This window comes from Lissotriton vulgaris, chromosome 5 (genome assembly GCF_964263255.1).
Source record: "Lissotriton vulgaris chromosome 5, aLisVul1.2, whole genome shotgun sequence".
NCBI lineage: Eukaryota > Metazoa > Chordata > Amphibia > Caudata > Salamandridae > Lissotriton > Lissotriton vulgaris.
This window is the reverse complement of record NC_141693.1, coordinates 1,184,129,167-1,184,142,560: the sequence shown is the minus strand read 5'-3', so window position 1 is coordinate 1,184,142,560 and position 13,394 is coordinate 1,184,129,167. Positions and strand designations below refer to the sequence as shown.

Genomic DNA, 13,394 nt, shown 5'->3' with positions numbered 1-13,394 from the left:
AGAGGGGACTAGTTCTTTGGTAATCAGCTCATTGTGAACCTCCTCACCACTGTTGTCTCCCCAGAACATACCTATGCAAAGGGGATTATGGTCGCTATCAATCCTCTGTCTGACCTCCATATCAACCAGGTTAACCCATGACCCTACATCCAAAAGGATGTAGTCAATCCGTGACGGGGAACCTAATCGATTGAAGGTCATAGCGCCCATACGATCGGATGTGGTGCGGCCATTTAAGGCACATAGATCATGTGCAGACACCAGAGCATTCAACTGTATGGATCGAGCCGACCATTTCTGAATTGGGTCCAGAGATAAGGATGGAATTAACTGGTTTCCTGGCTTATTATAGCAGCCCAAAAATTCATCCTCATCAAGAGGCTCGAATGTACAATTAAAATCGCCTCCCACTAATACTGAAGATTTAGAAGGGAGGGCGGAAAGCGTGTTGTCTAGCAACTCCAGTGTTGGAGACAATTGGCCCCCTGGGAGCCCCCTGGCATAAATACAAAAAAGTTCAAAAGCCTTCCTAGCAGTCTGCCTTTTAACAGTTATATGTAGAATATCATTACAGGGGACATAATTCACAGTGATTTTACAATTCAAATCTATCCTAATCCAAATAAGTAATCCTCCCGATGGGCGCCCCCTCCCAAGCTGTGTTGCAGGGACAAAAAACGTAGAATAGCCCTGTTTGTGTTGTGGCTCTATACACCAGGTTTCTTGGAACATGCAAATATGGAAATCATCTACAAAATTGTTCCATTCCGGGTCAGGCAGGTTTTTCTTTAGGCCGGCTATGTTCCAGGACAAGATTTTAACAAGGGAAGGGGACAGCATAGGTGTATCCATGGCGGCCTGAGTGTCAACATCCCCTAACAAGGGCTCTGGAATAGTGCTACACTGCTCCGGTACTTCTTCCATAATAGGAACGATAGAACCACTATCTACAGTGGAAAGAACCCCACCACCCCCGCCATCTTCAATGCACTGGGGTGATGGTCAGTCCACTTCTTCCAACCCACCAAATCGGTTGTAACAGGGAAATAAGGGGTAATTGAGCTGTGGGCCCCACCCTTCTCCATTGAAATGTGAATCCCCCTTCCACTGGTGCCCCCTCCTCCCATGGACTAAGTTCCATCCTTCCTCTGCAGGCATTCCCCATTGTTGTGGATTCTGGTATGTACCACCTCTACCCAAGCCTTTCCTAGTTGGCCTCATCCAACTCCATCTAGCATCCTCATGGCCCTCCTGCATATAAAAAAAAGACAGGGGTTTGGCTGCTACCACTGACTTACTATCACAGGGAGGAGTTGAGCATATAAATTCTACAAGTCGTGGGTCCTTTACAAGTCGTGGGTCTCTTAAATACCGATTTGGTAAATTACCGAATCTGAAATGTAGGAAGCACTCAAGTGAGTGCTTTCACCTGTAAGGATTCGTTATTGACGAAAACCGTTAAAAAAGCAATTTTTTGCTTTTTATTCAGTGCCATGTGGCAGACATACATGCCCTTAAGGCTTAGGGCTATTCAGGGCTGCAACAGGGTGTCAATGTGACACCCTGCCACCCTTGAAAGGGTTCCGCCTATTACCGATTCGGTATTTACCGATTCGGTATTTACCGAATCGGTATTCACCGAATCAGTAATTCCCATTCATTCCTATGGGCCTCCAAGCCCATAGGAATGAATGGGAATTACTGAATCGGTATTTACCAATTTGGTAAATACCGAATCGGTAAATACCGATTCTTAATTACTGAATCTTACCAATTTGGTAATTTTTACCGAAAAATTATCTACATCCCATTTACCTATTCTTAAATACCGAATCGGTAAAATTTGGTATTTACGAATAGGTAAATTGAGATTACCTACAACTGGTCCTAAATGCATTATGTTGTCAAAACTGAGTAAAAACCTATCCATCGAAGGGTTTTGGACTATTTAAAGAACCAGGTCTTCAGCTTCTTGTAGAATTCAAAAAGTGAAGGGGAGACTGGGATGTGTAGTGGCCGGTTGTTCCATGCTTTAGGAGTAATATTATGTTATGTTATGTTATGTTATATTATGTTATGTTATGTTATGTTATGTTATGTTATGTTATGTTATGTTATCTCATCTTCTATAGCGCACAGCATCCCCAGCAAAGGGGCGTCCCGGCGCTTTGACTGGCAGAAGGAATACACATACAGAACAGAAGAAAAACCAGAAAGAAGTAGCAGCGGGGCAGTATATTAAGGTCCAGGGGGGGAAATATAGGCTTTAATAGCCCTCCTGAACGTAAGCAAATCATCTAGGGCGCAAATGTGAGCTGGTAATGAGTTCCAAAGCCTAGCCGCTAGATAGCGGAAGGAACGCCCTCCCGCTCTACAGCGTTTGAACCGTGGAACTGTAGCCAGATTTTGACCCAATGACCTCAAAGAACGAGAAGGGACATAGGGGGTGAGAAGATGCTCTAGGATCTGGGGAGAGGACAGTTTAAGAATCTCGAAGGAAAGACATAGAGTCTTAAACTCAATCCTTTGAGCCATGGGCAGCCAATGGAGTTTCCGGATGGTTTCCTTCGCAGAACAGAACCTAGGTAGGCCCACCAGGGCTCTGGCCGCCGCATTCTGTACGCGTTGCATCCGGATAACTTCCGCCTGATTGGCCCCCAACAGGAGCGAGCTCACGTAATCAAGCCGCAAGAGTATGGTGGCCTGGATTATCAACTGTCTAGTGGGGGCGTCAAAGAATTTCAGGATTGGCCTGAGCCCACGCAAAAAACCAAAGCATGTAGCAGCCACTTTTTTAGTGTGTCCGCAGAGGGCGGGTTCTAACCAGACACCCAAGTTTTTAACCTCGGTTACCAGGATGGCAGCTGAACCCAGCTCTGGAGGCCACCACTGAACGCCCCAGAGGTTGCTATTCTTACCAACAATAAGGACCTCCGTTTTCTTGGCATTGAGCTGTAAGCAGTTAGCGGTCATCCAGCCAGCCACTGCTGTCAAACCCTCCCTGAACCTAGGGGCCTCAGAGACGGAGTCCCCACTGAGTGCAACCGCCAGCTGCGTATCGTCAGCATACGAAACCAAAGTCAGGCCCCACCGCTTGGCAACCGCAGCCAGCGGCTGCACATACAGATTGAACAATGTGGGGCTAAGTGCCGACCCCTGAGGCACTCCCTGCTCGATGGAATAGGGTTTAGACTCAAATGGAGGTGTAGCGACCCGAAATGAGCGACCTGCTAGAAATGACCGAAACCATTCAATTGCTAAATCAGAGATATCTGCTTCTCCCAGACGCTGTAGCAGTATCGCGTGTGAGACCGTGTCAAACGCGGCACTGAGGTCGAGTAACACCAGCGCGACATTTTGTCCAGAGTCGAGCCCGGAGCGCAGATGTTCCATCATAGCAAGGAGAGCAGTCTCTGTGCTATGACCTGCCCGAAATCCATTCTGGGAGGAATCCAGGATGTTGGCAGTCTGAAGGTGTTTAGTCAGGATTCCATTGGCATGCGCCTCCGCAACCTTCGCGGCCCATGGGAGAAGAGAAATCGGACGATAATTCTCCAGTTTGAGAGGGTCCACCGCGGGTTTCTTCAAGATAGGAGTGACATAGGCTTGTTTCCACTTAGTTGGTACTGTCCCTGAAGAGAACGAAAGATTGATGAGTTGGCGCATGGGGGGAAGACAAAGTGCAGCCGACTCTCTGCACTGCGCGGGTCTAAGCGGGTCGGCAGGAGACACGGATTTTACTTTGGCCGCCAGCCTATCAAACTCTACCTCTGAAATTCCGGGAAATGTGGATAAAACCACCTTAGTAGTAGAATTAGGCCTCTGGGCCTCACTCTGAGGGATGGAACTAGGGAAGGAGCGATAGATAGTATGCACCTTTTCCAGAAAAAAAGTAACGAGCTCTTCACAGTGGGACACTGAGCATATCTCAGCTGCTAGGGCTCTTTTAGCAGTCAGGTCTTTGAGAACTTTAAAGATCAGCTTCGTAGGATTAGGACTGCGTTTGAACTCTTGGGAATAGTAGGCCGCACGAGCCCTACATATGGCTCTATGGTACATTTTGGTTTTAGCTAGGTACTGTATTTTTTTCTCTGCATCATAGGTTTTACGCCAGTCTCTTTCCGCTTGTTTGCATGATTTTTTCAGGAGCAATAAGGCGCTATCATACCATGGACTGGGTTCTAAAGAGCGAAATTTACTCCACGTAGCAAGGATCAGGGAATCAAGTGCCCGAGAGACCCATTCACAAAAGAGATCCTAGCCAGACTCAACGTCGTTAAAAGGGCCAGGCGGGTGTTCACTGAGCACCCGATGAAAATCCTCAAGCTTTAGTTTCTTCCATGGCCGTTTAAGAACGACTCTGTCTATGATTTTAAAAGGAGGGTCTCTGATCGCGAGGTGCAATTCCACTAAAAAATGGTCTGACCAAGCTATCGGAATCGGCGGTAAGGCATTTGCCACTGTCAAATTAGTAAATATTGGGTCCAGTATGTGTCCACCCACATGCGTGAGGTGGGTAACCACCTGACTTAACTGCAGCGACTCTAAATCTGCAAGTGTTCTACCAATAGCTGGGGTATGACAAAGGTCAAAATGGAGGTTGAGATCACCAAGGACACTAAAGTTAGCCGATCCTATCGCAAGAGAGCTCATGGTTTCTGGAAGAACCTTTCTAAAAGCGGTGTCGTTACCAGGGGGTCTGTAAATCAGAAGCCCAGAAAAGGTAAAGTGATGATTAACCGTAATACAGAAGTGCGCACTCTCGCATCCATCCATAGCTAGTTTCTTCCAGATACAAGGGTAGCATGATTTAACTACCACTGCAATACCCCCACCCCTAGAGTTACGATTATGAGTGTAAATGGAGTATTCTGGAGGGAGTGCTAAGTTCAGTTCGGCCACGGCCATATCATGAAGCCAGGTTTCGGTCATGAAGAAAATATCAGGGGCCTCCTCCAAGATAAGGTAGTGGATTGCGGAATGGTGTTTAACCTGTGACCTAACATTAAAATTCCAAATTTTAAGATCCCGAGGAGACGAAGGCTCAGTGGGCGGGGATACAGTGGGAGGGGGCTCAATAAAAGCTCTAATAGGGGTTGGGGGATTAAGTAAAAAATTGCCACATGGACACTGAAAGGGGCCACACAACGGATCAAGAAAGGAATGCTCACAGTGTAGGGACAGCTGCCGGACACTAAGTAGCTCCTCGATCGTGTACAAACCTCCGTCTGGTTTGTAAGGCACAGTATCCCTGTCGCAAGGCGCCTCCTTAGCGCTGACGGGCGCAGACGGGCAGGACTCTGGCATGACTCCGGCACAGATCCGGCGCGTCCGCTGTTCGCGTCCACCGTGCGGAGACATAGCCGTCCCCTTTTATGTGCAGCTAAAGCGAGTCCCAGCAATAGCCCACACCCAATATGGCCTCTGTCTATCACTCGCCTACCCGGGACCGGCCTCTCAGCGTCGGTACTCGGCTGAGAGTGGCCAGGCAGCGAGGGGGCGGAAAGGTCTCTACGAGGTCTCAGCAGATGTCACCAGTTAAAAAGCTTATTAAGTCAAGCAATAGTCAAAATAACACGAACATTTTTAAAATACGAGAAAAAGTGAAAGAGAGACCTCCCGGCATCCGCCTGCGGAGGGTGAAAAGATCGTACTGCCTAGTCAAGCGCAGGGCTTCCGAATGCCCCTTTTATGCGCAGCTAGAGCGCGTCCCAGCAATAGCCCACACCCAATACGGCCGCCGTCTATCACTCGCCTACTCGGGACCGGCCTCTCAGCGTCGGTACTCGGCTGAGAGTGGCCAGACAGCGAGGGGGAGGGGGAAGGTCTCTACGAGGTCTCAGCAGATGTCACCAGTTAAAAAGCTTATTAAATCAAGCAATAGTCAAAATAACACGAACATTTTTAAAATACGAGAAAAAGTGAAAGAGAGACCTCCCGGCATTCGCCTCAGGAGGGTGAAAAGATCGTACTGTCTAGTGTGGTAAAAGGCTCAACTACCGGATCTGGTTTTTGACATGCATGGGATCTGTTCAACCGAGCAGAGGTATCTGGGGATTTGTGAAACCAGATGGCATTTTTTAGATGTGGAGGCACCATGTTATGTAGTGCTTTGTAGGTTTGGGGGAAGAGTTTTAATTGTGGTAGTTTGTTTATGGATAGCCAGTGTGGCTCCTTAATGTGAGGTGAGGTGTGCATGTGGCATGCGAGATTGAGAAGTATTCTGGCTGCTGAGTTCTGAGTAGTCTGCAGTTTCCTGGTGAGATGTTTGTTGATCCCAGAGTATAGGGTGTTCCCATAGTCCATGATGCTGGTGTTGACGGGCTGGGTGATTGTGTTTTGTGTGTCAGTCAGAAGTAATTAGAAAATCTTTCTTAACATTTTCAGAGTGTGGAAGTATGAGGCAGTCACTGTGTTGACTTGGGCTTTTATGTTTAGTTTGCAGTCGATAATTATCCTGGGGTTCTTGGTGTGGGTGTTGGGTGATGGATGTCGTCCCAGCTCTGCTGCCTACCTGGTGGAGTCCCACAGTGAGAAGTTCTTCCTAAAGAACACAACTTCTGGCTTTTTTCTGTTCAGTTTTAGACTGTTGGACTTCATCCAGTTAGCGATTATGGTCATACATGTCTTAAACTTGTTCCAGGTGTTAGGAGTCTTGTCCTTGAGGGAAAAGAAAAGTAGTGTGTCATTTACGTAGGAGAGGATGTGACATCGACATCGTGAAAGGGAATGAGGATATCCAGAGAGATCAGGTATGCATTGAAGAGAGTCAGTGAGGAACCTTGTGGGACTACGCAAAAGCGGTCACAAGCGTCTACGGTGAAGGGTTCATGATTTTCTCTGGTACCTTGGCCAGGGGTGAAGAGCACAGAGGACAGCATTAGGTCCTGAGAGGGGGAGAAGAGCAGTAGGTGGGAAGCGGGCAGCAGGAAGAGATGAAGAGCACTGGGGGAGGTGAAAAGAGTTGGAAAAACGAAGGACAAACGAGAGAAATGGGGCAAAAACAAAGGACATAAAAAAGGGCAATAACAAAAAAGAAAAGGAACATAACAAGCGAAAAAGGAAATAACAAAAGAGGCAGAGGGCAATGACAATGAGAGATGGCACAAACAAAGGGAAATTCAGAAAAAAGGCACAGACAAAGTACAACGATAAATTGCACAAATATTGAAAGATGACAAGTGAGTGAATAAAAAAGAAGAGAAAAGCAAAACACAAAGACTGGAATAGACCTGAGGGGAGAGAGAGAGAAACAAAGAAATCGAGCTACCAGGGGAGGAGCGAGGCGGGAGTCTCAAGGTGTTGGAGCAGGGTCTGAAAGGGCCTTGCCTGGACAGAGATGTGGGTCAGGCAGTGCAAGATGACAAACTAAAGGAGAAAAGCAAAACACAAAGTCTGGGACCAACTAGAGGAGGAGCTGGCGAGCGAGAGACCACAAGAGTGACCAGCGGAGGATCGAGGCAGGTTCTCAACGCCCTGTAGGAGGGTCCAAAAGGACTTTGCCTGGACGGAGGTCCGAGCACAGATAAGTCCTATGGTGACTAGGAATGATACCTGCTTAAAACATACACTTTTCACCACCGTTATGAGTAAGTAAAAAAGTGCTACTCATATATATATATTTTTTAAGTTGTTTTAGATGACAAACAAAATCATTTCAGTTTTTGTTTAAAATAAAAGCAGCTCATATTATTTACTCATGACAGTCCTCTGCAAACTACTGTGAGAGGCATGTATGTGTCTCATTTGCACCCTTTAACACAGTGATGACAGAGAGATGCTCTCTGCTAAACAGACACCCTAAAACAAAGAAATTAAGCTTGGATAAAATCGTTTCCTTGAAGGACGCCAGGTTGCTCTAAAGAGGTGATTAAAACAGAGAGCCATTTCAATCTGTAGAATGGGAGGAACGAGGGCATCCATCTGGGACAATCTAGTAAAATGCTGGAGTACACATGTTATGTGCTGGAGGTACTGGGGCTAAATACTGGATTCACTGGAGTGCACTGCTGAAAGCACAAAGAAGTCAATGCTGATGGGTACACAATGAAAGCTCTAAATGTGCTAGAAAAGGTGGAATGAGAGAAGGTCGAATTTAATATTCTGTGGCACCTTGAATGAAACATGGAGTAAATTCAATGTTGAGGCAAATCGAGCATGAAATACCATTTGAATCTCAGAATAAAACAGTGACAGGAGATTTGCAGGAAAGAAGCCTGGGCATTAGCATACCTTGCAAACTAGGCCAGCTCTAGTGCTGGTGGCGCCCAGTGGACAGTTTTTGTTGCCCCCCCCTCCATGTAACCTCCTTCTTCATGGATTCCCTCACCACCACCCTCTAATGATGCCTCTCATCTCTTCATAGCCCCTCTTACACACGTAAATAATGTGTTTCATAGCGCTAATCATACCAGTGTAGGATGTCAGAGCACTTTACATCACACACATTATAAAGAAACAATGAATCATGCATGTGTAAATCAGTGGACATGAAATGTTACATAAGACAAAGAGGGTAGGAGACAAAGGTGTAGGAGTCACATGTCATCCGTAGTGGTAGGTAGTATATTTCAAGAGTGCTTGGTCTGTAGAAAACAGACTCTGGATTTAAATCGTAGAACTGTGGTTGGCTTTTCCAATAAGAATTTATTTCTACCCAGATTATCCCTTATTAGTAATATTACAGTAGTGTATGCTGGGATCACTCCGAAAGAAACACTGTGGAAAGAGCAGTGTACTGCTGGGGTCAATAGGGGGAAAACACTGGGGAAAGAGGAGTGTACTGCTTTAGTCACTGGGAATGAAGCACTGGGGAAAAAGGACTGTGCTGCTGGAGATCACTGGGGAAAGAGGAGTGTGCTGCTGGTGATCACCAGGGAAAGAGGAGTGTGCTGCTGGAGATCACCGGGGAAAGAGGAGTGTGCTGCTGGTGATCACCAGGGAAAGAGGAGTGTGCTGCTGGAGATCACCGGGGAAAGAGGAGTGTGCTGCTGGTGATCACCAGGGAAAGAGGAGTGTGCTGCTGGAGATCACCGGGGAAAGAGGAGTGTGCTGCTGGAGATCACTGGGGAAAGAGGAGTGTGCTGCTGGTGATCACCAGGGAAAGAGGAGTGTGCTGCTGGAGATCAACAGGGAAAGAGGAGTGTGCTGCTGGTGATCACCAGGGAAAGAGGAGTGTGCTGCTGGAGATCACCGGGGAAAGAGGAGTGTGCTGCTAGAGATCACCGGGGAAAGAGGAGTGTGTTGCTGGAGCTCACCGGGGAACGGGGAGTGTGCTGCTGGAGATCACCGGGGAAAGAGGAGTGTGCTGCTGGTGATCACCAGGGAAAGAGGAGTGTGCTGCTGAAGCTCACCAGGGAAAGAGGAGTGTGCTGCTGGAGATCACCGGGGAAAGAGGAGTGTGCTGCTAGGGATCACCGGGGAAAGAGAAGTGTGTTGCTCGAGCTCACCGGGTAAAGAGGAGTGTGCTGCTGGAGATCAATGGGGAAAGAGGAGTGTGCTGCTGGAGCTCACTGGGAAAGAGGAGTGTGCTGCTGGAGATCAATGGGGAAAGAGGAGTGTGATGCTGGAGATCACTGGGAAAGAGGAGTGTGCTGCTGGAGATCACTGGGAAAGAGGAGTGTGCTGCTGAAGCTCACTGGGAAAGAGGAGTGTGCTGCTGGAGACCACTGGGATGAAGCATTGGGGCAAGAGCAGTGAGTGTACTATTTGGATCACTCGGAATGAAGCACTGGGGAAAGAGAAGTGTGCTGTTGGGTCACTGGGAACAAAGCACTGGGGGATGCGGAGTGTACTGATTGAGTCACTGAGAATGAAGCACTGGGGAAAGAGGAGCGTTCTGTTGGGGTCATTTGGAACGAAACACTGGAGAAAAAAGAGTGTGCTGTTGGGGTCAGGGGAAAGGAATATTAGCAACTAGGACTGGAGAATTCATGTATTGGAAATATGATGCTGGTTATACTGGAAATTAATTGCTGATATACTACTGGGAATGAAATTCTGATATACTGGGATTGAAATTCTGAGTGCACAGCTCATGGAGGCTATTCATAGACAATATGCGTGGTACAATATTGACAGGAAGCACATTAGGAGATCGACTTGCTCTTACCCATTCCGGATTAAGGCATACTTCTGTGATGTGAAATTTGCTGGGCTAGGAAAGACTTCGCATGTGTCTACGAATATTTGTAGATTGGGGTCAGAGTTCTGAAGGGTGACTTGTAGGTACAACTCCTGGTTTAGGGTGACGAAGTAAGGAAACTGGCTGATTGGCTGACGGAAGGATGAGGAGTTGTAGAAGGAAAGGCGCACGTCAAAATGACCAAACTTTGTTTTACTGATCTCAATGGTGTCATCTGCCATATACATGAACTCCACTGATGTCTCTTGCGACATCCGGCAGTGCACGTCCATGCTGAGCATCTTCTGGCGAATGATTCCTTGATCTCGCGGGTAAGCGCGAATTGTGTTGGAGTAGGTGATAGTGCCATTTTCAACCTGTAAATAAAGAAGAAAGCTCAATTCCTTGCGTTGTTTACTCATACGTGTTCTCAATAGCCTTGCAGCAACGAGAATTATTCACAGGAGGAACAGCCCAACAGTTCCACAACACCACAGGGAAAACACACTGTTGTTCATGACTAATGGGAAAATACTTTATCAACCCCTACCCGGGCAACATTTTCCCTCTTGCTTTGATCCTTCACCTCAAGCAAGGCCTTGGCCCATTTAGTCTAGCCTTTTAATAGATTGCACACACATATGACGTCAGCAGTGGCATTCCTGTCACTTTATTGACCTGAGCAAGGAATTGACCTGGTGTTAAACAGTAAAACAGGCAGACTACTCTCAAAGGCAGACTAGAGTGCTCCCTTCTGGGTCATGCTTCACACAATGAGTACTGGTGAGTCCGGATGCAAGTAGAGCAAGGCCTACCTATCAGATACTTGGATAGTCTACCATATTACTGATCGGGCATACTGTCCTTGTTTGCGCCAAGGCACACCTTCAACCAGATGTGCTGGGTGTAAATAGGGACAGCACACCCTATTATGATGAATGTGCTGCCCTGGGGCCAGTGCATTCAGTGAAATACGGAGCGGCCCCTTAAAAGTCTCTCTATGTATCTTTTAAGGAAGCAGCAATCCACCTGTATTTTAAAAAGGGATTAGAGACAACCCTGGAGGCAGGTGAAGTAAGTCACTGCACCTGTCGGTAGGAGGATGTCTGGGGGGGGGGCACACCGGACCACTTCCTCTTTCCAGAGCGCACTGCCATCAGGGGGCACACTGATGCCATTTGGTCTACTTTTCATGTAGTCTATGGGGTTTAGAGATCAACAATGTAAATCAATCTTGTAGGGTGCTTGCATCAACTTTTTAGCTCAAATTATATTTTGTGCGAGAAAGATATTGGTTGTTTACACTTGTATCACAAGACTACCTGTGCTTAAAAAAAATAAAAAAGCACATTTGGGCTTTAGTGTATTACTGTGTAAATGTGCAAGACGAGAGGGGAAGTTTAGCCATCTTCTTCGTTTCGGGGCTACATACTTTGTGCGTGTCTTCTTGAGGTGTGAAAATATGAAAGGCGTGTTTAGTACCCTGTTGTGAGGTGTTTTGGTGATGTGAATGTGGGGAAGGTGACTACCCTTTTTTATTGGCGCCTATAAATTACAAGCGTGAACAAATTGCTTTGTTACCATTGTACCATTCTTCTAAATTTACTATGGCTTATGAAAATATTCCTAACTTTTAGACACTTGGTATAAAATATATACATTATACACTTTATACACATTAATTTCTTTTTAGAAAAGTGTCCCAGAGATTTTTAAACTTCCATCCAGAAACCATTCCTCTTATAATAACTGTCTTCAAGGTCCTCTTGGCTGCTAATGACAAGGGTAACTCGTCATGGACTTTCCATTGATTTCAATGGAAATTAAATAAGATCCGTAATAATGCCTTAGCAGCCAAGAGGTTAACATTTTTCCTTTTACGGATTCAGCCACGTGTACTAGGAAGGTTCCTCTATTTCTGAGCAATCGGTAAGTAGGCTATTTCCCCTCTAAGTTTCGTTATTATTTCATACTATCAAGGGAAATGGATCTTCGATTCCCACATTCTGTCTGCCTGCCTTTCTCAAGCAATTCAAAACCTGCTAACAAAATTCCTTTAACTTCAAACAATCCCAAAACATCCCTTTTCATACACCTGTCGTCGGACTTCATCCTGAGCAAAGATTGCTGTATTGAGACAAAATCTTGTTTAACCATTCAAAGGTAGAATAGATAGCAATATAAAACTTTATGAATAAATAAATAGTGTAAAAACAAGTCCGTAGAACGAACAATATTGTATTTGTCTTAAATATGAGCTCACCATCTGTATATATCTAAATTTAAGTTTCACCACTTATTGTCTAACATTTCGAGTTGAAGTTCCTGAGCCCATGTGTTTCTAATTTTAGAGTGATCTGAAAGAAGTAAATCGAAGCGAGTTCTGTAAATAAGAGCAATAAAGCATTCAGTTCGATCGGCCCAAAAAAATATGGTCAAAGAGGTCATCATTCATTTTACCTTGGAAAAAAATTCTTACCCTGAGATATTTTTTAAAAAAGTGTACACTATTAACTATGCATAATTGTTCTCCTAAATCTGTAAAGGATATGAACATTTCTGTCTAATTATCGATGCAGTTCCTACCATCCTTGTACCTCCCATTCTCAAATTGTCCCAGTTACCTGCTCCAGAAGCTAGCTTATTCCAAAGTGGAGTGCATCCCCCTCCCTTCCCATTTTAAATTGTCTTATTCAACAAGAATACATTTGGCAAATGGCTTATTGTCTTAAATCTAATCGTTTTGAACGATTTTGGACCCTGAAAATTTTGAGGTGGTAGATCATATTCCTCAAGCTGTCTAAAAAAAGGCTACTTGTCTGCATTGCTCGAAAACATGTAGCAACCATTCTGTTTAATTTAGAACCGGTTAGAAGGAAGTGTGACTGTATTGTATTGATTGACTTGTTTGTCCTTTTGTACGATTTCCTATTTAAGAAGGATATAGAATTTATCTTATCCAGATTTGGTTGTGGTATGTGATAATTGAAAGAAGTGTTAATAATACCAAGGGACTAGGCACCTAAAAGTAAGAATTCATTTGTGTTCTACCTACTGCAATTTGTATGGTATCCATTCCGCTACATCATCTTCCCCCCTTTTTTGTTAATAACAGTTCACCAGCAGTGCCTCTATAAAGATTGCTGAGAAGCCTCATGAACTGTGTTTTGAAATTCATAGGCTCTGGTACTTTCTGTAGAAACTCCATATTCTCATGGTCATACTTCTTGTCCTGCATCAAGGTAGCATACCCCTAGAGGTACTTTCTTTA

The 13,394-nt window shown here is 45.6% G+C and overlaps 2 protein-coding genes across 2 annotated transcripts in view; both read right to left on the bottom strand.

The window, feature by feature from the left end:
- The window catches only part of LOC147712229 (scavenger receptor cysteine-rich domain-containing protein DMBT1-like), a 1,653,398-nt gene that overhangs the window by 968,576 nt on the left and 671,428 nt on the right, over window positions 1–13,394 (bottom strand). The gene's annotated exons all lie outside the window — the stretch shown is intronic.
- Window positions 1–13,394, bottom strand: part of LOC147712233 (scavenger receptor cysteine-rich domain-containing protein DMBT1-like) — a 147,462-nt gene that overhangs the window by 23,774 nt on the left and 110,294 nt on the right. The window contains exon 8 of the mRNA XM_086922979.1: window positions 10,112–10,500. Coding sequence (XP_086779105.1) covers window positions 10,112–10,500 — 389 coding nt within the window. The remainder of the gene's footprint in view (window positions 1–10,111; window positions 10,501–13,394) is intronic.